Below are 26,082 nucleotides of genomic sequence, written 5' to 3'. Positions count from 1 at the left end.
TATTTATTAATTATCTTTTCTGCCATTTATTTTAGTAGATAGGTGTATTAGGCCACGAAGGACCGTTTTCAAATATGACCTTCTACAAGAGTACAATGAAAACTAAATGAAAATACATTATTTGTTACTGTTGCAAACACAGTTGTGTGATTCTAGATAAAAGAAGTTTTAGAGCATTCACTGCATAGGTACAAGATGGCTGAAAAAATGTCTCTTTAAATTCTTGTGGCTGATAGTGCTGTTACTGGTAATAGTTGTGCATTTGGATGCGTATCTAGTATAATATGGTTTAGGGTAGATATGAGGAATTTGTTAAGCAGGTTGACTATTAATATGTGGGAGTGTTGATAATGTTATTATGTGCAAGCATCTTGAGTTAGTAGCAAGATTTAAAAAGGTTCTTTGGGAAAATGCTAGGCTAGGTTTGTTGGTGAGACATTGTGGAAGGCAGCCTTGAGCTTAAGCAAGATGGTAGGGGGGCTAGGCAGTAATGGCTGATTGAAACTGTCTGGAGTGACTTGTGGGCTTCATTTGTTTCACATATGCAGCATGTAGTCACTGAGATTTTGCAGAGTATGTAGTGGTTGATATCTTGCAGTCTATAGATGAATATAGTTAGAGAGCACTGGGAATAAATATGATACAGACCGTGACAAGCTCTAGGCAGATCAGGCTAATGCAGAAATTATGACAGAAAGCAGGGCGACATTGACTAGATGTTAAGTGTCTTGTATATATTACTTGTGCTGCAGCTGTTACACTGTCTTATTACTCCATTACAAATTGTTTGATTGACATGAGTTTTGAATAACTAGGACGAGTCTAACCAGATTCTAAGATATTTGAATTGGTGTGTCCTGAAAATGGAGTCTGTGAGGGGAGATAATGTTTGGTGGGTTGGCTCTACCTGCTGTTTTTGGAAGTGTTTAAATATTATAAACGTAATTTTAGTGTAACTGATTTTCAGGATTCATGTGGTTAGCTAACCCTGTATTGCAGTCAGACTTGAACAAAGTTTTTAGAAATAATACCTAATTTTTGTTTGGGGACCAAAATCTATGTCATCAGAATACAGGAAGTAACTGACTTTTTAGAATTTTAGCTCTATTTTTGTGAACAGTAAGAAGAGTTTAACCATGGCCAAAAATGTAACCACAGTGAACATCATCATCTGGGACAGTCACAGCCTTGAGAGAGTGGAAAAGTTGTAAAGTGTTTGTCTTAGTTATGGTGCAGTGTTTGAACCGCAAGAGTAGTATGACTGAGGTCATGTAGTTTAAAGCGCTGAAATAGCTTTTGTGGGATATTGGGCAAAAGCTTTTGAACTGTCAAAGAAAATGTTCTAGCAAAGCTGCCTGGTTTTATATTAGTACTGTTGTTACCTGTAAAACAGATAAGAGAAGTGGTTGTACCATGGCCTTATGCAATCCCTACTGGTTTGCACACAGAAGATTATGTTGACCTAGACAATGTGTTACTTGAGATGCAACCCTTTGTTTCTATTAGTGTTAAGAGGGAGGACAGTATAGAAATGAGTCTAACATGATCTGGGAAGAAGGGTTGGCAATTTTTGTCATGAGAATAACTGTGAAAGACTTCCATAGTTCAGACAGTGTAAATGTGGAGAGAGATACACTGATAATGTGTAACTTTAAATTGCACTGAAAAGGAGTGAAAGCATGTCAAACAATGGAGTATTGTCAATGCAATCTTGTATAGCTATGAGGTTTGATGCTTTTAGCTACTACTTTATTTTGGAAGCAGGAGTGGGAGAATAAGAAAGAGCACTATGAGTTTGGAGTTGTTTATCAGCTGCTGAAAGAATTTCACAAGTATGGCTGTGATAAATTAGTAGTATTAACTAAACTGGAGAAATGTATAGCTACAGCAAACACTGGGAGGAACACTTGTAATGGGTTTACCTACACACTGTATTTCAGTTGATAATTCATTGTAAATTATATAGCGAAAAGCGGTCAGCTGAAAGACCACAAAAAAACACAAACATTCTTTCCTCCCAGGGAGCAAGCCCCCCTCCCAAATTACATATACCAACTCCACAGTTGCACAACAGTGAAAAAAGGGGAGACCCAAAAAAACATACCACTGGCTTGCACAGTACATTACACTGTGAAGAAACAATGTTGCACTGAAGACACACGATGGCAGAGTCAGTGATGACTTGTAGGTACGCTTCTGTAATGATATAGCATCATCAAAAATAGGGGTGTGGTTATCTATTGGAATGGAGATTTGTGTCATTGTGGTGAATTCAGTCCAGTACAACTGTGGGCTTCTTTCAAAGAGATTACATTTATTTTAGTCTGCATGTATTCTTTATTTGTTCATTATTTTATTCTATATAATTTCCTACAGAAGCCATGTTGCTTCCAGATTTCTGGTTCTGGTTTCAGTTTTTCTTTATAAAAAACAAGTTATGTACCTTTAGCATAATTCACAGACAGGAGGAAGCTCTCACACTTGTTTTCTTAGAATGAAAATATTTGTACTACAAAGGTGATGATACGTTTTGAAGCATTGTAAAGCAGAGTTCCAGTCTGTTTGACTGGTCATAGGAGATCCATGTGTAGGCTACTTAATGTAATAGCTGTTTGTTAGTGTTCCTCAAAATGTTTGGAAGTTAATTAGCCTGGGTAAGGGTATTAGATACTAGAAAACAGGTGGTGGTGATGGTGTTGTGGTCATCTGTGAGTGTTAGAAGTAGAATCTGTGTGGTGGAGATTGGGAGAGGCATTTGTTAGCAGCCAGTCACTTGAGAAATGACTACCTGTGTGATGACTTTGATGAATAAGAGAATGTACAATTTGGTTGACATAATTAATTAAAGAATGGTAGCTGGAAAGGACTATAATAATTATCCCTGTTTATATTAGAGTCAGAGACCATCATTTAGTCATGCTTCTCAATATAAGGAAAGTTATTGGGAAGAAGTGCTTGTACATGCTTCAGGCAGAAAGTGGAAGAGTGAAGCTGATGGTCATACTTAGTCTGAGATACTGTGGAGTCTTTTAGAACAGAAATGCTCCAGCCTTTGGTCACTTCCCTTCTTTCAAGCTATAGCAGTACTTATGGTTTGCTGAAATGTAGTAAGGAATATCATTGCAGAGTTTGAGACAAATTCATGTAATGGTTACAATATCAGGCTTGTGGGTAGCTTATCCATGCATGGTTCAAGAAGCTGAATTTGCTAGCCAGGCTTATCATACACACACACACACACACACACACACATACATATATATATATATATATATATATATATATATATATATATATATATATATATATATATATATATATATATATATATATATATATATATATATATATATTTATGGGAACACTTTACAATGCCGAAATCCTGAAAGATCGAATTTCATATGGCCGAGACCATATAGTCGAACTTTCGGAATCCTGACATTGTGAAAGGAGATCTGCATACAGTGTGGAATGGGAGATTTCCCTTTTCCTTGCTGTAGTGCCATCTCGGAGTATTTAAGTAGTGGGGGTGTGGGAGATGCAGGGGGTCTTGCCTCCCTGCAGAAACATTTAAAATTCTGTTTTTTTTTTTATTTGTTTTGGAATTTCGATATTCCAAAACATTGAGCATATGGTCTTGATCATATGAAATTTAATGTTTTGGAATTTTGAGGTTCTAAATTGAATCTATATATATATATATATATATATATATATATATATATATATATATGAATACATATATATATATATATATATATATAAGTATATATACATATATATATATATATCTACACACACACACACACACACACACACACACACACACACACACACACACACACACACACACACACACACAAACATATACACACACAAGCATATATATATATATATATATATATATATATATATATATATATATGTGTGTGTGTGTGTGTGTGTGTGTGTGTGTGTGTGTGTGTGTGTGTGTGTGTGTGTGTGTGTATTGGGAAACAATTTCCAAGTAAACATGACTTGTATAGATTTCAACTGGTACGAGACATTTCAGGTTATTTAGCATCAGAAGGGGCTACAGTATTATTGCTAGTGCTAGTCAAAGGTCGCTGCTTAAGATTAACAACTGAAAATGAAATAAGTAAAGAAAAATAAACAGCACACAATAAAGCCAAGGTGTTTTTTGTGAAAATTAAATAATGTGTGTCTATCATAGGTGGATTGTAATGTAAAACTGTACTTCTTCTCTGACTGCACATGGTATGTAGCTAGAATAGGGTATATTATAATAGGAAATTGTTATGTTGGGGCAGCAGACTGTAGCATTATGTGAAGACAGGGGCTGCCTACACCTGAGTGTAGAACACAAGTCACAGAGCCAGACCATTGAGGTGTACTGGCATTAATGCAATAGTAGTCATCAAGAGTAAATGCAGCCATTTCAAACCTCTATAATCTAAGCACAACTAACTAGCAACAACCACAAGTAAAATGCATGAAAGAACCATAGAAAATGATGCATGCACAATAAGAAGCATAACTGTAAAAAGGTCTAAGCAACGCATTTAACATTAGAACACAGAATGTATAATTTTCATTAAAATAGGGTATAACAGGCATATAAAAAGATACTTGACAAGTTTCTATAAAATGTAATATTTTCTTTTCATCCATATAACTAGGTATATGTACTGCAGAAATCTTAAGGGGGTAACTCACCTAAATGAGTTGGGATCTGCAGTGAATTCTAATGATAAACATCATTTCTAGGAAGAGAAAACTATTGTGTATGTCAGGCAGCCCTGAGGAAACACTTTTTTCTTCAGATATTACATGCACAGTATGGGGCAGATTATCAGCTGTGAAGAAGGCCTTGAATTACTTACAAGAATTGTGGTAACAATCAGTGTTGTATTGAACAAAGCCTCAGAGACATTCAGGGAGAACAGGTGCTTGTCCATGGTGATGCCTTCTACAGCATGCCACTGGCCAATCTGTGAAGAAATAAACATGAGAAAACAAGACAAGCAATTTCAAATACATCCATTCCTACAGCGATTAAAGTCTGTAAAACACAATCTGTTCATTTATTGACTTGTTTATTGTTTCTTAGTCTCTTTCCCCTTCCAGCTGGCTCTCCTCTTTGAAAATAGAGATTAGACCAAAAGCACAGTTTTTTATGATTCCAAGCACCTGAACACCAACTCCATAAAACTTACTTTTAAACTGTCATGGTATCTGGACAAAGGAGTAAATTAAAAAAAAAATCCATACATAATAAAAGAACTTTGGCTGCTGTATTACTACTTTTATTCACTGTCACTCCCTGTACTCGTATTCCAAATATATGGCACAAACAGGAACAGAAGCAGAACTGTGTTTGCCAGAATGACTGACCATGCCAAAATCAGACCATTTCAGAGTACAGGCTTAAATTAACTAGCACTCCCTTTCATTTGAATGTATCAATGCCTTTGCATTACCTTGTATACCTTTCTTTTACTGCTGTATTGTAGATGTGGACTGAGACTGAAATTGGTCCATTGAGGGCTCTACCCTTTAAAACAAATCCATTTATTTATTTATTATTTCTTTGCATTAATTTACAGGAAAAGGTTTGACTAGGTTATTCACGCCTTTTCAGTGAAAGGCCAGAGAGAAAAGGTCTACAAATTGCAAACAATTTTAGAGAAAATGCAAGATCAAAATAAGCATTCACAGTAGATTTTAGCAGCTGATTAAGATAGTAAACCAAATTGTAGACTCATTTAGAGAGAAATATGACATTCAAAAATTCATGTAAAGAAACAGCAACAGTTGAGTGGTTTAGTGAAAACTACGTTTACATAGTTTTGAAAAGGACATTCCTCAGTCATGTTACACTTGGTACATGTCAGATGCTTTACAGCTTTCATTTCTGTCAAATATACAAATACTTTCCTCGCAGTTGATAATGTCATTTGTAGACATAATAAACTTTTGGCTTCTAATTGGGCAAGTGCGCAAACAAGTATTTAAAATTTTTTAATTTCTTTTTCTTCTTCTTTTTTTTTTTTGCAGTCTTATACTAATGCATATAGCTGATTCATTTCATGGGTAGGTTTGCTGTCCTGTTGAGTTCTACCCATGGGGTGAGTACAACTGGCACATATTGTTTTCAACGAGATAATATCAGAGGGCTAGCTTAAACAGATGGACTGATAGATGCTATTTTATTGCAAGAAGTAATTTTTTTCCAGAGTTTGGGGAGGATGCCACCATGAGAGATGTAAGTTTTTTTTTTGCATTTTTGTTAGGCGTTAATTTTGAAGTCTTTGTTGTCTTGGTGGAATATATCATTGCTGGATTTTTACTAAGCTTAGACACTCATGACAGAGATCCATTATCTTGTATGCAATTTATATTTGCATATAGTGTTTGTTGGGAAGATTTAGTCACTGTAGGTTTTCTAAAGCGTTACAGTGATGGACTTATTGGTGTCTTTGAAGCAGATCTTGCAATCTTATTGTAACTGTTCTAATTTTTGTTGCAGAGTGGACTGAAGGTTTAGCATAAGGAACGTATGTAGGATTTTGGAAAAGAAGCAAGAATTACATGTTTTAAAAAGGTCAGTGTTAGACAGGAAACATTTAACTTGGTATAGGACATCAAGTTTTCAGTGTGTTTTTTGAGTAGCATAAATGATGTGGAGGTCAAATGTGGAATTCTCATCAATGATAACATTAATTTTTTTTTTTCTGAGGATGTGATCCAATAGAAACTTTTGTCATGGGACGATGAGTTGGGGTACATAAGAATAGCTTCTCTATTTTTAAGGGGTAGTAGTAGCTCTGCATTTCTTACCCAGGATTCAATGGATACAAAGGATTCCTGAGTTATTGTTTGTAGTTTGGATACAGATGCAGCTGAGAATATGACAATGGAATTATCAGTATACTGAATGAGGATAGCTTGTATAGCTACAGTATAAATGTAATTTATAAAGATATTCAATAGCATAAAACCGAAGATGTAGCATTGGGGGTGTCCATTTGTACTAAAATGAAAGATGGGGAGGAGTCCTACACTTTACAAGTGGGACCTATTAGAGATGGAATTACCGAACCAGTTTAGAGTTTGATTTTAGACCAAGTCCAGATGTAAAGTGTTCATTGACATTTTCAGCTACTGCTACATTTCTGATGGCTGGAGACCAGGTGAGTTTTGTGGCTTTACCTGACTTAAGATGAAAGATGGATCAAAATTGCCTGAGGTTGTTTTGATGGGCAGGTTGAAGATTATTGTACCCATTTGTTTTATCTGTTAGTAGTTTTGTTTATTAGATTTCTAGGTGGGAAGTAGTTCTGAAGATTTTTGGGATGTTTATTGCTGAATCACATTTTCAATTACTTTTCTCTTGTTGTCACAATGACTTTAATTTTGTGGCTTGGGCATGCAACAGGTTTGGCTTTAACTTTCCTTTCCTTATTGGGGTTTGTGCATTAAGTATGTTGACAAGCTGATTATTGAAATCCATTCCAGCATAATATGTGTGTGTGGGAGGAGGGGGTGTTAACAAGGGAGACAAATCACATTGCTGAAGTGTGGAGTTAAAGGTGACACCATTCAAATTTGATTAATTTCTTATTAGATTGTAGAAGTAAGCTTTGACGGTTTTGGTGAGTCTGCTTAAGATTTATATAGAGTGGTGGCCTGTTAATGTATTGGTAAGATGCCAGTATACAATATTTTGCTGGGGCTATTGGTAAGATCCAATCTAGAAATCTTGCTGCTGTTTTTGTTCAGTATGGTTGGTATGCTGACTATCTGACTGAAAATAATAGGCCTGTAGATTGAGTTTTGATTTTTAGAGCATTACTTGCCTAATTTATGTTGATATCTCTAGCTATTACAAGTTCCAGTAAGAATTCTGCTCTGGCCGAGGAAAGTACAATGGATTCACTTTATATCCTTGAAATACTGAAATGTCAAAATTTAGTATTTCAAAGTTATAAAGTTGAATCTTTAAAACAAAGAAAACTCAGAAGTGCGAAATTCAAAATCTCACACACCGGAGATTTTTAATTTCGCGCTACTACTGCACGCACACACACACACACACACACACACACACACACACACACACACACACACACACACACAAACACAAGCTCTCTACTACATAAAACCAGGGGGGCAAGCCCCCCTGCACCCTCCATGTGTGGGGCTAGCCCCCCCCACAGCCCCCTACTTAAATATTCTAACTCCGAGGTCGCACTACACACAAACACACACACAACACCACCACACAAGCTACATTCTGCTCGCACAAGCATATCACATCAACAAAACACACTAACACACACCACAGCCCCTACCCAAAATCCTTAACACACACACACACACACACACACACACTCACACACTCACACACTCACACACTCACACACTCACACACTCACACACACACACACACACACACACACACACACACACACACACACACACACATGTATATATGTATGTAAAGCTGTATATCCTACTGTGGGTTACTTGTGCTTAAATTAAAAGGGTTAACATTTCATGGGGAAGTGTTATACCTATAGAGTTCACCATGAGTCAGTATCCTAGTAAGTGCCCATGAACCTATGAACATATCAATTACATGCAAAGCATTGCTTTTGTGTATTTTGAGGAGGAGGTGAAGAGGTCAGAATTGCCCAACATAGGTTTATGGGTAGAGTACTGATCGAGGTCTAAGGAGGTGGACCATACAATGGCTAGCCCACTTGACCATTTTGTTTTAGAAATGAAGGTTAGCCTTCTTGACAAAAAGGAGGAGGAGGAGGACAGCGTAAGCCTGAGTGCAGTGAGTACAAATGGAGCTGGCCCACCTCCCTGTAAATGTAATCTTTGCCAACATGAAAAACCTCCATGAAAATGAAGGTTAACTTTCCTGGGAAAGCTAAACCGCTAAAATAAGATGATGTTGGTAATTGGCAATATTGGATGCCTAATGGACAAGTAAGGGTGTCCGGAAAATCATGACATGACTCATAAACCAAGCAGTTGCAAGGTATCAAGTCAGCTTTACAGTTCAGCCTCAGTTTTACTTACGTTTTTATCTAATTTATGTTGTCTTAGTACTCCTTGGCCCTGTCTCAGTGGTGCAGCATGAGTCATCTATGGTCTTCAGCCCACTGTGTTGGTGTGGCCCTAAACGGGAGTGTGTGTGTGTGTGTGTGTGTGTGTGTGTGTGTGTGTGTGTGTGTGTGTGTGTGTGTGTGTGTTGAGTAGGGATGAGCTGGGATGGGGAGCAGACTATAGACAGCACTATGCAATAATGTATGGTCCTCTTATGTGATGCCAGACATGATGGAAAGTGATGGGAAAGGCTTTGCTTACTTTAAGCAGCACAGTACAGCACAGCTCAATAATGTATTCACAGAGCACTTTGGTTAATGATGTTACACTTCACATTTGTATTACTCTGTAGTCTTTCCAGATGTGTAGTAATTGATTCACTTGCAGACTTTATGTAGGGAGGTTTTATGCCTTGATGACTGCTACCTATAGGGAGGGACAGAATCCTGGTGGAAGATGCTTGCCAAATTCAAATAAAATAACTAAAAATACCAGCAGAAGTTCAGATATCACCTTCATACAAGCCATGGAATATACAACTGACATATCCTTTATGGATTAGTAGACTACATAGAATGACATTTTTCAAGTACTGTACCTTTCGAAAGGTCTATATGAATCAATATATAAACACTTCATAAACTGAGTGACACATTTTTCCTGATAAGAGCTTAAAACCTTTCACAGTGATTTAATAAAATAATGGAGGTGGTAATCCACATATACTTAGAGTGAAATATGTTCATTAGCAAACACCATACAAAATATCAAAAGGTCTTTGATCACAAGCATGTTGTTATATGTCTGAGATATGGATGTCAAGAAGGGTCTTTGATCACAAGCATGTTGTTATATGTCTGAGATATGGATGTCAAGAAGGGTCTTTGATCATAACCATGTTGTTATATGTTTGAGACCTGGATGTCAAGAAATGTACCTTGCAAACAGAGTGACACAAAGCTCAAGAGGTGAATCTTGGCTTACGTTAACAACATATAATGATTGAGTTATGATAAGAGATATCCAATCACAATTCTTTGCAGTGCAGAGGGCTTTATCTAATTCATGTACTACTAATTACAGAGAAAAAGTGGTAAAAGCAATGTGTTTTATGGCTTTGAAATTCATAAAACACTTAGCACTGCTGCACAGATAATGGGCAGAAGCAGATGAACAAACTGCTTTAAAAGCAGTTGACACTTTTCTCCAGCACACATTTTGTTTAAAGGTGTGACCCAGTGCAGTATCTACACTTTTAAAGCTGCTATAGTTTCTCGCCAGTAGTGCTGTTATTCTCTGGCATGATGCCAGCACTTTAAATGACTGAGATGCGAGTAACAAAACGGTTGTTAGCCACCTATCTCACATTAAACATTGCTAACAAGCCTAACTTTTTCCCAGTTTCAGAATGTAATTGAGAAGCTCCATGGATTGCCTATATTTTAATCATTAGAAGTTAGTTATATGTTAAAAAGCTTGTATTTGCTTAAGTGTAATGCACATCAAAATATATGAAATTCAGTCACAAACATATCAAAGCATGACAAGTACTATGCTAGTAATGGTAATAAATAAACAGAAGATTTAAAGTGGAAAGAAAGTGTAAGGAAATTAATTGCCATTTTAAAAATGACATATTGTCAATTATGTTGGGTGGGACTTGGAGCTGATGTAAATACAATTAAATTTTACAACTCCATGTCTCAGGAATAACTAACCTTCTTTGTACTCACTAATCTGTCCTTTCCTAGCCCAGGTTGATAATATTCAAACTTATTTTCATTAAGACAAAAGCCTATAACTTCTTTTTTTATAACCAAGGAGTTCTCCCACTTAAGATTCTAAGAAGACAGACCCACTGAATGATGATGAAGCCTCTGATTCTTGACAACAAATAGATATTTGGCAGTTAAAACTACTTTCCTGAAATCTGATTCTGTCATAGAAGCCAGACAGCTGTAGGGCATCCAGTTCGCACTCCAGTATCTCAGCTCCATATGAAAACTGATAACCTTAAAAAATAACATTTTCTAAATAGTTTCTGTCTGAGAAGTCTCAAACAAGTGAGAAAAAGTGAGAAAATGAAATTTTTTTCATATGAATACTTTGTTGTAAACCCTTCAACTGACCCCATCCCATGATATGAATCAAATGAACATACCAGACACTGAAGCCAATTCCAGGCCCATCACAGGACCCTAGACAAATTCTTTTATAGTTATTGTAGTTACAGTACAGCATGGAAAACATTTTGCTCTAGTTGAGTGACATTTAAAGACATGCAGGTAGGTGCGTGCTTGAATGGGTGTGCCTTCTTTGAAGGTTGGGTGTCGGATGGCAACTCAGCACCATAAAAAATCCACTGCCAATCATTAGCGGACCGGAGTTCCGCTGTGACGAACCCTAACCTGGAAAAAATGAAAGACATTAGATTTTGGCTTCATTTGAGATAAATTTGATTTGTTTTCTTTTGTATAAAGCAAAGCATGTTAACTTTTGAATTAATTACAAATTACACAGCATCTTGTTTCGAGATTTCAATTTGAATATTGCTGGTTTGTTTAACAGTTGCTTCCAACTGTGCAAGAACTTGCTGGTTTTTCAAACTATTTATTATTGTTTCCAGCTGTTGGCTTTCAGTTCAGATCCTGGTGTCTTGCTGTGTAGTTCATTCTGCAGTGATTTAGATTGATAGACCTTGTGGATTTATCTCTGATTTATAATTAATGCACATCCAGAAACAATGACTTACAACTTTTGAAGTGAACTTGGCATACCATTATTTTAACATGCACTCAATTTTGAAGTGTCGATTTAATGAATTACTGTTAAAGGTAAGAAAAAAATTAACTGTGTACTTGTAGAATATGAAGCCTATACAATGTTCTTTCCTTTGACATGTATTAATATTGGACTTTTGTTTTGTTATCTGATTTCTAAACTTATGGTTAAAGGCTTAAGGAAAAAAACAAAATGTTTTCTCTGTGTCTGGTATATGAATAGAATAAGATGCAAACTGATCACTTCTATAAACCTGTGAAATAGCACTGATAAGTTGCAGGTGCTAATCTCCTCTTTGGCCCTGGGTAAAATAACTTAAGTGATAACTGTTTTCCTGTTACTCTTAATTAACTATAAATTATCAATAGACAGGACTTTGCTTAGTAGGTGACAATGACATACATTGAAAAAAGGTCTCCTTGTTAGTTAGATACTGAAAAGGTATAGGTATACTTACACAAATCAAAACAGTAATTATAAAGTAAAAAGTGAGGGTTCCAAATTGGTACAACATAATATGAAAAGGACAGACTGGGCAAAAAGGTTGAAACAGAGATAAAGGATGTGGGACTTATGTGAGGCAACAGTTTGGCTCAGGAAATTTGAGGTTACACAGGATATGGGGTCTGCAAAAGAATGGGGGACTTCAGGAGATAAAACAGAAGCTAGCAGTAGATACGGAACATTGGTAAGTAAGAAGAGAAACAGATTTGAACCTGTGAAAAGGCAAGAGAAAGACAGTAGACAGGATGTGATGAGAAAAAGAAGGGTAGATAAAGAAAACATGGCACAGAGGTTGCCAAAAATTACAGGCAAGTGGTATCCTTCACAGAAAGATGAAAAGAGAAAGTTGGGGATGCGGCTATGTAAAGAAAGACAACAATAAGAAAGTCAAGGAGGAGGGACAGATATAGGCTGGAGTGATAAATGATGGAAGGGAGACAGTTCCAGCATGGCAACCTCTAGCTCTAATACAACAAGAACATCAGGAAAATGGGCAGGGAAGAGCACTCAGACAAACAGGATGGATGGGACAGAATGATGAAAAAGATTTCTGGAAAAAATTGCTGAAGGGATGGAGAAGAGATAAAGCCCAGGGAGTGAGGAACCAACACATGCAGTGAGTAATGTAACTGCAGGGAGAAATGCTTTACTTAGGAGAAGTAGAAAGAGAGAAGGAGCTGAAAGTGGAGTAGTTGACAACCAATGTGGGGACAGTTGAGGTGCTTCAGTAATTGGAGACTCAGTCAACATGCAAATTTAGAGTCTTGGTAAGGGAAACAGGAGATCAGAATATGACAACATCAGTCTTGGGCTCAGACTTAACAAGACAGGGGAAGGTTTGGCAAAAATGGTCACCAGAATACAGTGATGTATGCACGCTGTGGGTCTTGGTGGTGCCAGTGTCTTGCCAGAGCAGAGAATTAAGAAGTGGAATAGGATGAAGAGGCTTATAATCATGGACAATCTCAATATTTCAGGAACAAACTGTGAGACTCCATGCTCCACCGCAGGCATATAATTAGAGTTGGTTGAAATGCAGGACCATGAGAGTTCAACCATTTGTTGTGAGACTATACCAGAAAAGGACAAAAATTTATATGTGTAGCTAACCAAGTTTTCCATGTGAAAGTACAATAGCCAATAGTGATAATGCCAGTGAGGGGTTTAGAAAGGTAATAACAGAAAGCCAAATTTGTTGATGTGGCATACTTACTCAATGTTGACATTACATAATGCAAGACAAGAGTTGTTTATATTGATTGGCTTTACCTAGTCTGTTCATTGTGAAGAAGTTTCATGACAATGTGGTGATGAAAGTGCTACATAAAATGTTCTTTGTTTGATAGTGGCTCATGGATTCTTTACAAATGTGTTTTTCTTTTTTGTCAAAGTAGATAGGTTTGCACTCTGTTTTACCTCCTGCTTGGTTTGTGAGTTGCATTAGAAATGTTCTTATTAAGGGACTTTTATATCATAGTAATGTTTAAGCCAGGCAAAGATACTTTGTTGGTTGAGAATTAACACCCACATCCCTGACAGTATGTAGACAAAACTGTATGTTAAGGTCCTAGCTACTACATTACTGCTTCTCCATTACAATGTAGATAACCCTTCCTAAACTGGCTTTATGGAGTGATAACTGAAAGGATGACCATGTGATAGCTAATATTACTCTACAGCAAGCCATTTCAAATGGCTTTCTTTGAGAAGGCTTTTGACATAATTTAATGGGATCGTTTATGGGAAACACATCCTGCTTTTGACTTTCCTATCCAAAATATCCATGGTTTATCCAAAGGACAGCAACCAGTTTCTGAGCAGAGTGTCAAACATAATGACTTATGTGCCAGGCAAATAAAATATGGATCTATTTTTGACACTCCTTCTGTAGAAGGGAACTAGACAAAGTTAACTGCAGTCTGTAGCACTGTTCCTACTTCTAGCAGAACTGAAAAAAAGAGCCAGATCCAGCATAACCTTGTCACCACAATAAACAGAACATGCTGGAGGGAAAGATTCCTGTCCGAGAGACTTCTCATACTCTGGAACAGACTACCTATCTATGTCAAACAGAGCTCATTAGCACTCTTCAAGAAAAATCTTGATTGTTGGATGGGTAATAGGAAATTCACCCTGGGGATCACTTCTGTGGTTCTGCTTGACAGGGGCACAGGAAAATAATTTTCTTGGGTGGTGAAAGCCAGGGTACCTTTTTGGCTAGGTTTGTATAGGCCCTAGAGCCAATAGCCTAGTACCTACCTATCAATCTATAAGGTGACCTAGGCAGCTGTCTAGAGCTCGGTGCAGGCTGGGGGGTGGGACAAAACTTTGTTTTTCAATGCACACTTCACTTTAAAAAAAAAAACTACTTAATTTTCCTATAATAAAGCTGTTCATTGTACATCACAATATGTATATAGACACATCATTCAGGAATAGCAGGCGCAGCACCTTGGGACTTTCCCTTTACAGTGTCATGCAGGAGATTTAGAACAGCACCTCAGAATGTCAGCAGCAGCAGTATGTTGGGAGGTATTACAACAGCTTTCCAACAGGCAGCAGCAAACCCAGAAATGTCATGTTATTTCAGGCATCAGCTTTACAAAGATTATCAGCAGTATGTTGTGGGTGCTCAGGAGATAGAGATACAGATCACTTTTGAATGTGTGTGTGTGTGTGTGTGTGTGTGTGTGTGTGTGTGTGTGTGTGTGTGTGTGTGTGTGTGTGTGTGTGAAATGCCCCAGTTACATTGCTCAGAGTCAAACTAATGAAAGGTAAGAGCCTTAATCCTCCACACTAATTGCCTGGAATTTATCTTTTTTATTCATTTGTAAATCACTGGGGATTACAGTCTGTCAATGCTAGTCATAGATTCATAGTTTTGTGTTTTACAATTAGTGTCAGTGGTGCTACAGGTTGCACACTTGTCTTTGGTGCAAAAGCCTGTGGGTTCTATTCTGCCTGCAGCTTGACTGATTGCTGACACTGCAGTGCAGCATAAGGGGTATTGCCCTTTGGATGACGTTAAACCAAGGATAAGTTTTGCTTGAATTGGTGGTAATTCAGGTGGATATAAAAGATGTCACAGCACCTATTGAAAATAGTAGGAGTTCTTTATTCGTATACAAAAATAATTTTTACTTACAAAATATGTACATACTTATAAATATTTACAAGTGTACAAATATAATTCATTCTATATAACCCATATAACATAAAATACATTTTTATCTATTAACATATTATTTACTTCTATTCTTATAATACCCATATTTAATAACATTCATGATGATTTTTTTCTACTTCTTTTATATCTTCACAAAATCATTTTTACATAGTTTTCTCCATAACTTTTTTACATTTTAAAAAACAAATTATGTAGTTTTTTTCTTCTTCTTGACAATGTAAACATATATTACTTTTCTTCTTATATGGCCTAGTTCCTTTTAGTGGCAATTTATCTGTTACCAGTCTACACAAAAAAATTGACATTCCACTTTCTGATTTGCATCTTAAGATTTAATTTTCACAGCTGTTAGATTTTTCCATGGTTTTAACTACTAATATTTTATCATTACATTTTTATACCATACTTTTCTATCTTTTTCTATATCACTGATTTTTATTTTCCAAAAAAATATTTTTCTAGGTAATATTTTCCTCATTTACATACTCTTTTTCTCTTTTACTCTTTTTAATTATACCCCAACATTTATCATACTTATATTTATATAATTTTACTACTAATCTCTCATCTTTTTTCATTTATCCACTTTAATACTTTTTACAAATTTAATGAAGCAGCATATACCACTGGGTAAATTAATCCTGAACCTCCTTCTTCATTTACATACAAAACTCCTCTTTTTACTGGGTTTAATCAAGAACCTCATATAAATGAAAAAAGTATCTGCAATAATACTGTTGGCAACATAAATACACTTGATAAGTATACTATTTTTTCCCATCAGTACTGAATTTTTCCTGAATGATAATTTATATGTTCTTCAGAAAAATACAGGTTTGTCTTATTTCTTCCATTGTTTTTTGTTCCCTTCAAATTCTACTTACGTCTTTATTCCCAAATGTTATACCGAACACAGAAATTTCATTCACAGTAAAAATATGCCCCCAATCTTTACTACATCACCTACACCTTTACTTTTCTATTTATTTAAAGTCATTCCTATCATCTGTAAAAAATAATTTGTGCAAATTATCATTCCTTTTATCTGCATTTTATTTTTTGTAATTATTATGCAAAAGACAGGTTTGTCTTATTTCTTCTATTTTTCCCATCAAATTCTACTATTGTCTTTATTCCCAAATGTTATACCTAACACAAGACATTTCATTCACAGTAAAATATATGCCCTCAGTATTTACTGCATCACCTACACCTAATCTTTATAATAAGAAATCTAACACATCTCAAGAAGAATTAGCATTCTTGTCTCTTCTTAATGAATGCAACATTAGGGTCATGTCTCCAGATAAAGGAGGGGGTTTAGTATTTATGGATGAATACTATTATGAAAACAGGTTATTAGAACACCTAGACTCCGATAGCTATACACAGTCTAGTTTGAATGAAATACACATGGCATATAACAAAATTAAAAGAATTTTGGATGATTTGTTTATTGAAGGCATGATAGATAGTGAAACGTTTCACTATCTAAATATGTCAGCGCCAAAAATTCCTACCTTGTTTGGCACACCAAAAATCCACAAAGATCTAAAAAATCCTCCTTTTAGACCAATCGTGGACGGACGAGGGTCCATCACATATGCTTGTGCTAAACTGGTAGATGAGATTTTGAAACCTTTACTAAAAACAGAGCGTCAAATATGCAAAGATTCTTGGAGCTTTTTACAAAGTATAGACAAAATGACTTTTGACATAAATTGTATATTTTTAGTGGTAGACATCAAAGATCTATATACAGTCATACCGCAGAGATTAGGCATAGAATGGACAAGGGACTTTATGCTAAGGAAAAAAGCTTCCAATGATCAGATGAACCTTGTTGAGACCTTATTAGAAGTGATTTTGTTCAATAATTTTCTCACCTTTAAAGGACAATTTTATCTTCAGAAAACCGGGATTGCGATGGGGTCCCCCTGTGGTTGCAGTTTTGCAAACTCTGTTTTAGCACATTGGGAAAATGAATTCCTTTTTCAGAACAATTTGTACATACAACATGTCACTTGGTATAACAGGTACCAAGATGACATGTGTTATTTCTGAATGGGCCAGCTGACTTAATTCCTCATTTTATGGAAAGCCTTTCAAGTATGACTAACTTTTTACAATTTACGTATTCAGTAGGCATTAATGAGATGTGTTTCTTAGATGTAAAATTAAGTAAAGATTTATTGAATAATAAATACAAATCTGAGATATTCAGGAAGCCCACACACTCTAATTCCTTTCTTCACTACACAAGTTGTCATCCTTTTCATCAGAAAAGAAGCGTAGTGAAAGGACAGTTTGTTAGGGCTGCCAGGATGGTGTCAGACAAAGATGACTTCATAACGGAATGTGATTGTTTGAGCAATAAGTTTGCCATGAGAGGGTATCCAAGTACTTTAATTAAGGAAGTTATGGATGAGGTTGTTTCAAAACGCAATGCAGGGCACTTCCGACCCCTAATAGGAGGGGGTATTATACAAACTAATACGGAGTCATCAAATAAAGACACATCACAATTTAATATTAATTTTATTTTCACTTTTGTGTTGATTTTCAGGGAATCAAAGACATCATAGACCAAAACTGGAATTTTATCATTGAAGACACAGATTTAGTGAAAGTAATTGGTACAAAACCTAAGTTCGTGTATAAGAGAGGCATGAATTTGAAGAGTTTGTTGGATAATTCTAGCCACAAACCAACAAAGATAAATGTTGGTATGTCAAAATGTGGCATGTGTCCCCAATGTAAACATATAAAGATAGGCAATAAAGTATGCATTAGAGGAATAAACTATGCCATAAAAGGAAACATAACTGTGATAGTACCAAAGTGGTTTATGTGGCAGAGTGCACAAAATGTTGTGCGTTTTACATAGGCAAAACGGAAAGATCATTTAAGAAAAGAGTTTATGAGCATATGTATGCCGTAGGCAGAAAGGATTTAACAAATGCCCTTGCCAGGCATATCCACGATGAACCTGATCACAGTTTTGTATTTTCTGTTATTCAACAAATTAATGTTAGTATTAGGGGTGGACCATGGCAACTTTGGTTAGAAGAACAAGAATTATTATGGCAAATTAGAACGGCAGCCTATATTTCCCCTGGTCTAAATGAGTATGCATCATTAAAGAGCATTCTAAAATTAAAAGCATTAATGAGGTGATGCCAGTGTAGTTGGCTAGGTTTATGGAATAATTACCAAATAATAATCAAACAAAAATAGCACAATATAATGTAAATAATAACATTATTAAAGTAGGATATTCATTGGCGAGGGTTAATTCTGTTATGTTTTGTTTGGTATAAGTTGGTGTTATTCTGTTTTGGTTTTTGTTCACATGTTCAAATGTTGTTGAAAAAGAATTTTAACATTGGAGTTAAACATGACATGATAGTGTGGGGATGATAATTTATCATCATCATTATTCTCAATTAATTCAATGCATTTATTTTAATGTGATGGTATTTTATTATGAATGAACATTTTTAATATTCATATATATTTATACATTAACTTACAGTTAAATTATGGTGTATGTACTTTTTATAGAGATTTATTTACATGTATTATATTCATGGTTTATTATTCTGTTGTTTCGTGGGGAAAAACTACAGCCTTCTTGTATTTTGTATTTTAAATAGTATATTTATAGCTTGGCTCTTTAAGTATAAATAATCAATTATTCAATCAATGAAAATGGAATCTCATTAAGCCATGGCTCAAAAGAAGGGATTATGGTTGTTATTTTGTGTATGTCTGATGAAGGTTGGGGGATTACCTCGACCGAAAGCGCTTACTACAATAAACAGTCCGTGCAACTTTTTTGCTTACTGCCTGGTCCGTTTCTACTTTTTTGTTGGAATCTTCACAAAATCATTTTTACATAGTTTTCTCCATAACTTTTTTACATTTTAAAAAACAAATTATGTAGTTTTTTTCTTCTTCTTGACAATGTAAACATATATTACTTTTCTTCTTATATGGCCTAGTTCCTTTTAGTGGCAATTTATCTGTTACCAGTCTACACAAAAAAATTGACATTCCACTTTCTGATTTGCATCTTAAGATTTAATTTTCACAGCTGTTAGATTTTTCCATGGTTTTAACTACTAATATTTTATCATTACATTTTTATACCATACTTTTCTATCTTTTTCTATATCACTGATTTTTATTTTCCAAAAAAATATTTTTCTAGGTAATATTTTCCTCATTTACATACTCTTTTTCTCTTTTACTCTTTTTAATTATACCCCAACATTTATCATACTTATATTTATATAATTTTACTACTAATCTCTCATCTTTTTTCATTTATCCACTTTAATACTTTTTACAAATTTAATGAAGCAGCATATACCACTGGGTAAATTAATCCTGAACCTCCTTCTTCATTTACATACAAAACTCCTCTTTTTACTGGGTTTAATCAAGAACCTCATATAAATGAAAAAAGTATCTGCAATAATACTGTTGGCAACATAAATACACTTGATAAGTATACTATTTTTTCCCATCAGTACTGAATTTTTCCTGAATGATAATTTATATGTTCTTCAGAAAAATACAGGTTTGTCTTATTTCTTCCATTGTTTTTTGTTCCCTTCAAATTCTACTTACGTCTTTATTCCCAAATGTTATACCGAACACAGAAATTTCATTCACAGTAAAAATATGCCCCCAATCTTTACTACATCACCTACACCTTTACTTTTCTATTTATTTAAAGTCATTCCTATCATCTGTAAAAAATAATTTGTGCAAATTATCATTCCTTTTATCTGCATTTTATTTTTTGTAATTATTATGCAAAAGACAGGTTTGTCTTATTTCTTCTATTTTTCCCATCAAATTCTACTATTGTCTTTATTCCCAAATGTTATACCTAACACAAGACATTTCATTCACAGTAAAATATATGCCCTCAGTATTTACTGCATCACCTACACCTTTACTTTTCTCTTTATTTAAAGGCTATTCCTATCATCTCTAGACAATAATTTATGCAAATTATCATTCCTTTTATGCACAGTTTGTTTTTTTTGTAATTATTATAATGTCATCTGCATATGTTAGCAGAAATGGAATTCTTAACACTACAGGTGTTATACTCCCCACCACCTTCATTTTGTAATTTATTTCATAAACTGTCACATTCATAACTAATGCAAAGAGTATGTAACTTATTGAACATTCCTGTCTCACACCACTCTTCCTTCATATGTACTTCTTGGCTTAACCAACCATTTACAAGTATTTTTACTTTATTATTACTATACACTGACATACATAATTTCCTAACTTTCTCACCTATATTATATTATTTTATTATTACCCATAAGATTTCATGCCCAATTGTGTCAAATGCCTTATTAAATTCTCCTATCATGACTTTTGCTTCTTCTTTTCTATTCATAATATCATCCACACTTTCTCTGCCATTAGTAATTATTGAGAATACTTCCCCTTTATTGACATCCTCCATAATATTTTCCATTTTAGCTTCAAATCTCTTTTATTATTTTCATTAAAAAAATTACAATCATTATTACAATTATTATTCATTTTATTATTCAATACTATCAATCTCAACATTTTAATTGTCTTCATCTTCCTTCTTCCATATGAATTTAAATATTCCACAACAAAACTCTTTATATTTAAAACTTTCATTTAACCATTCATTCAAAATCTTTAAAATATATGTTTGCCAATTCCTTAAATTTGTATACATTTCATACACTATATTTACTTGTCCTACTACTTTATATAGCTCATTTAAAGAAATCTCATTTTCCAACTTTATATTCTCTTTTTATGTTAACTTTTTACTTTTCATGTCTTTTCACTACCTTCTTTTTTCATTAAACATTTGTGTACATATTGTACTACACTAGTCATGATCATTTTGTGAGTTCTTTCCATTTCTCCTTTTATATTTTTAGTGCCATCTTCATTTACTAATCTGCTTAAGTAATTCAATATTTCTTCCTCTTTTCCTTGTAAAAAAATGTCTGTTTACCTAACAATTATTGTATTTTTTTATTTCTTTCATATTTTTTCTTTGTCAAAGTACTCCCTATTATTATGTTCTAAATCTTCCAATGCATAGTTATATGTTCTTTTATATTTTTCTTTCTAAACTTTTATCACATCATATTGCCACTTTAATAACATTTTTTTATATTTTCCTTAAACATTATCCCTCATTCAGACTAGTTTTCATAAAATATTCTCAAAGTAATATGATCTTTCCGTAACCCATAACTGTATTACCAATCTCTTTTCATCTTCATTTCATGCTTTTTCATTTACCCTTTTTGTTCCTTTGTCTATTTTATATATTTTTTGTTTTCCTTTATTGCTAGCCTTATTGCAAGATGATCAGAAAATACTATTAAAACTACACCCTTCTCCTATAACTAAACCTTCTTATAATATAAAATAATAAATTTTGGTTCTATACATACCCCTTTTGTTAGTCCATTAATTTTTGTCCCAAAGTTTTAACTTACCATATCTTAGAGCATTTTTCATATATGATTTCCCTTTTTTTACGCTTGATTATTAAATCACAGTTAAAGTCTCATGTTATTATAATATTCATATTTATTACTACATTGTCTAAAATCTGATGAAACACATACACACATACCCTAACCCTAACTGTACCCCCCTCACAAAAACAGTAAACAACTGAATACACATATGCACATAACCCAACCATAGATCTAACAGAAAGAAAAGTAAACATTTTAAAACATATGCACTTACCTTAACCCGCACCCTAACCCTAAGGTCAGTAACTCTTGCACATTTACGTAAATAGTTCCAACCACATACACACTTACCTTAACCCTAATTCTACCCCAAAACAAAAGTAAACAGCTGAAAACCCATACACACATAACTCAACCATACATCTAATGAAAAAAAAAAAAACAGTAAACACTTTCATACCTATGCACTTACCTTAACCCGCACCCTAATCCTAAGGTCAGTAACTGTTGCACATTCACGCTTGGGAGCTATATCGGACAAGGGACCACACTACAGTGCAGAACGTGGCAAAGCAATGAAGCGGTCAAGTGACTTCTTTCCCAGGGAAAGAATTCACTGAACAGCCGCTTCACTGTTTTGCCTGTTCGCTCTTTATGTGTCGATGAAAACGCATTTGACAAAATGCATTTTCGTTGTTCTAATAGGAACCCTTATAGGTTCATAGCTAATTTCTAGGCTAGCTTTCTTAATAGGCCATTCTAAGCCTAGCCACTTTCATTCTCCAAGGTAAGAATCACACACTGTACCTTATATCTGTGAATCAAACACCTTAACCATTATACCAAGCTGCAATCATTAGCTGTATATATTCTTTTTCATCCATTTCTTTTTTGTCCTTAACGTTTTAAATTTTCTTTTTCTGTCTTTTACACTTTTACCAATAGAATTATTTTTAACCTTTTACTATCTTCCAGTTTATGTCTTCATCACTTATTTCAGAACCTACTTCTAAGTCTTCTATATTATATTTTCTCATCTAGTTTTTCTTCTATTTCTACTTCTAAAATTTCCTCTCTTTGTTCATTTTCTTCTCTTTCTTTTTCCTTACTTTTTTCATTTTTGCAATCCATTGATAAATGTCCAATTTTGTTACATGTATAACATTTCAATTAACATTTTTGCATCATATCTCATTTCCCCAGAAATATAAATTTTTTTTTTACTTTTCCACAAAAAAAATATTTTTGGTTGTTTCCACTATTTTACAACAACCCCCCCCCCCTCATTCTCCTAGTCCCTTCCACATTTATCATGCTTGGTATATGTATAATTCTTCTCTATTGGTACCACAATATTAGAGTCCCAGGCACTAGTCCATAAACCACTTTTTTCAAACTTTGAAATGTCCAGTACTTTACATAAAGCTTTCAAATGTCCTTTAAAATATTCTCTCTTTCTACCTTTGTTTGAAATTATACACACATTTTCTTTCTTGTTTCCCTGTTAAATGTTTTTATCATATAAGGATTCCATGGGTTACAGTCTTTCTTTTTTCACATTCTCCAATAAATGTTTCCATTGAAAAATAGCCTTAAATATAATGTCACAAAATGTGCCTCTATTAATAAGAATAAATGGTCTTATCTCATGTGCATTTACACCCAAAGGAGCTATTAAATTGTCTCACACTTCATACCTGTCCATTTCTTTGTCTACTTTACTTTGGATTCTTACCATGTACTTCCATTTTTCATTTTCTTCTGCTTTCTTTTCTGGTACTCCACGTTTGCCTTCTTTTACTTTTTCTGCATATGTTTTATTCCATTCTTCAGGATGCACCTTTCTTTTGTATTTTCTCAATAATGTCTCCTCAGGAAACATCTTCATTTTCTGTCTCACTCTGCAGCACTTTTTCTTTAAGTAAATCATCCCACAACCCTCCTGACTGGAGGGGTTGTAATTATACATCCATCACTTGCTGACTGATCTCCATCAAACAGGTTCCTTTGAAACATTTCCTCAGAATCCCTGTTTCTCCGGGCTGCCTCTGTGCCTGGAATAGAAACAGGAAATGCTCCTCCAAAATGGGTCCCACTAGCAACAATGATGAGTAGGGGAAGTTCCCTGATGTCCTGGGCAAATTTCCCGAAGTACTATAAATACCCCCATGGGTGTCCCCTCAAAACAGTCCACTAGGGACTAACCTGGTTAACAAAGGATAAATAAAAAAGTAATAATAAAATTCATGTTGTTTGTTAGCAATTTAAGTGATTTAGAATAGTCTGTTCTTATCTGTCTCCCATTCTGTAGCACATCTCAGATTTTGCCTCATATTTATACTCTGCTCATGAGCAAGTCACTTAACCAAGCAGTACATTGGGACAACTTGAAATTTAGGCTAGGCTCATCAGTGTTCCCCTGGACTGCAAGCTTATTAACTACACGTGAACCAGGGTACTTATAGTGTAAATAAAGGAAACTGATTGTAGTAAATAGCAGCAGCTTTGTATGAGCCATTTTCTTTGGACATGATCCTTGGCATCCTTGTTTTATTATATGCTGACCAGTTGTGCTTATTATTTACCTGTGAAAACACTGGACAGCATAAAGTCTACAAGTTTAATGTTAATATTTTAACTATGAATACATTTTCAACTTAGCTTGGTTTTAGCAGGCACTCATATGAAAGACAGTATATCTGGACTACAACAGGTTATCTAGAACTTACTGCAGAGGAGACTAAGGCTTTGAGCTGTTTAAAAGCTGCTTCCTGTAGTACATGGTTTGATTCCCCCTGCCTTCATTTCTTTTTTATGTGACTCTTCCAAGTGACTTCACCAGGCAGTACTCCTGTGCTACACATGAAAAGAGACACATCTCCAGTGGGCTGTCTCAGGCTGTTAGTAAATGTGTTAAACATTTATCCTTTGAATTCCTGCACCCTTCACTTAGACACTAATTAGTACTTCACAATATGCTATCTGAGTATGAATCCCGGCATGTCTGTTGTAGTTTAATTGCTTGCTAGATTCAGTTTCACTAAATGTAAGTTTTGAGGGGAAAAAAAGTTTACTGTTTCTCATGCTAAGCCTATTCTCAATGTGAGATTGTCTTGTTTAGAAAACAGCTGTCAATTTTTTCCTGTAAAACTTTAAATAAAAGTTTTAACATGAAATATAAATCTCTGTGATAACTGCAAAAGTAAAGAGTAAAATATGTACCCTGACAGGGTTGAACAGTGTTTATGGCAAATGGGGAGAGACAGCTAAGCAATGCAATATCAGTAAGGTTGGCAGGGGCCTGATTCATTACCATGCACAGACTGACAAACTATTTATCCACAGTTTACCTCTGGTGACTCTGGAGGTGTATGCTGCAACAATATAGCATTATTACCCATTCAAGTAGGTCAGACCTGTACTGAGTGATGTCAGATAGGATAGGTATTCTTGATGGCAGAGAATACATGGGGGAAATCAAACATGAGAAGCAAGTATAATGCAACCATGTAAGGCCCCTCCCCCCAAAATATGCTGCAATATTTCTGACTTGTGGGTTGTTGAAAAAAAGCTTCTACAGCATTTATGCTGTCTTTAATTGTTCTCCTTTGCTTATTGCAATAAAGAATGAATTAATTTATTAATAAGCCTGGATTGTGTAATGTAGTTTAAGCATGTTGCATTTTAGTAATATATTTTTGCAGTACATTCTTTACAACCTCCAGCAACTGTGAAGGGGCTGACATTTGTTAGGTCATTTGGTCTACATTATTTGAAGTAATGATTGGAACAGTCAGATTTCAGCATCCATTATGTAGTCATTCACGCATATTACTGTGATACAGTTTTCTCTACAAGACTGGACTGCAAAGGATTTCAGCATCTAGTTCAAAACTATTACTCTGGCAATTAGCACAGAGGATTAAAGCTCCAACTTGTTAATAAGCTGTTTCTTGTTTGTGGTAAGGGTACTGG

General features: G+C 34.8%; 1 protein-coding gene across 1 annotated transcript in view; it reads right to left on the bottom strand.

The window, feature by feature from the left end:
• Positions 1–26,082, bottom strand: part of GRIK4 (glutamate ionotropic receptor kainate type subunit 4) — a 5,029,336-nt gene that overhangs the window by 566,384 nt on the left and 4,436,870 nt on the right. Inside the window, exon 14 of the mRNA XM_044081017.1 lies at positions 4,884–4,991. Coding sequence (XP_043936952.1) covers positions 4,884–4,991 — 108 coding nt within the window. The remainder of the gene's footprint in view (positions 1–4,883; positions 4,992–26,082) is intronic.

The sequence above is a fragment of the Protopterus annectens genome, chromosome 8.part0, assembly GCF_019279795.1.
Source record: "Protopterus annectens isolate FY-2018-M chromosome 8.part0, PAN1.0, whole genome shotgun sequence".
Classification (NCBI taxonomy): domain Eukaryota; kingdom Metazoa; phylum Chordata; order Ceratodontiformes; family Protopteridae; genus Protopterus; species Protopterus annectens.
Note: the sequence above shows the minus strand (reverse complement) of the source record. Positions and strands in the feature narration are given on the sequence as shown.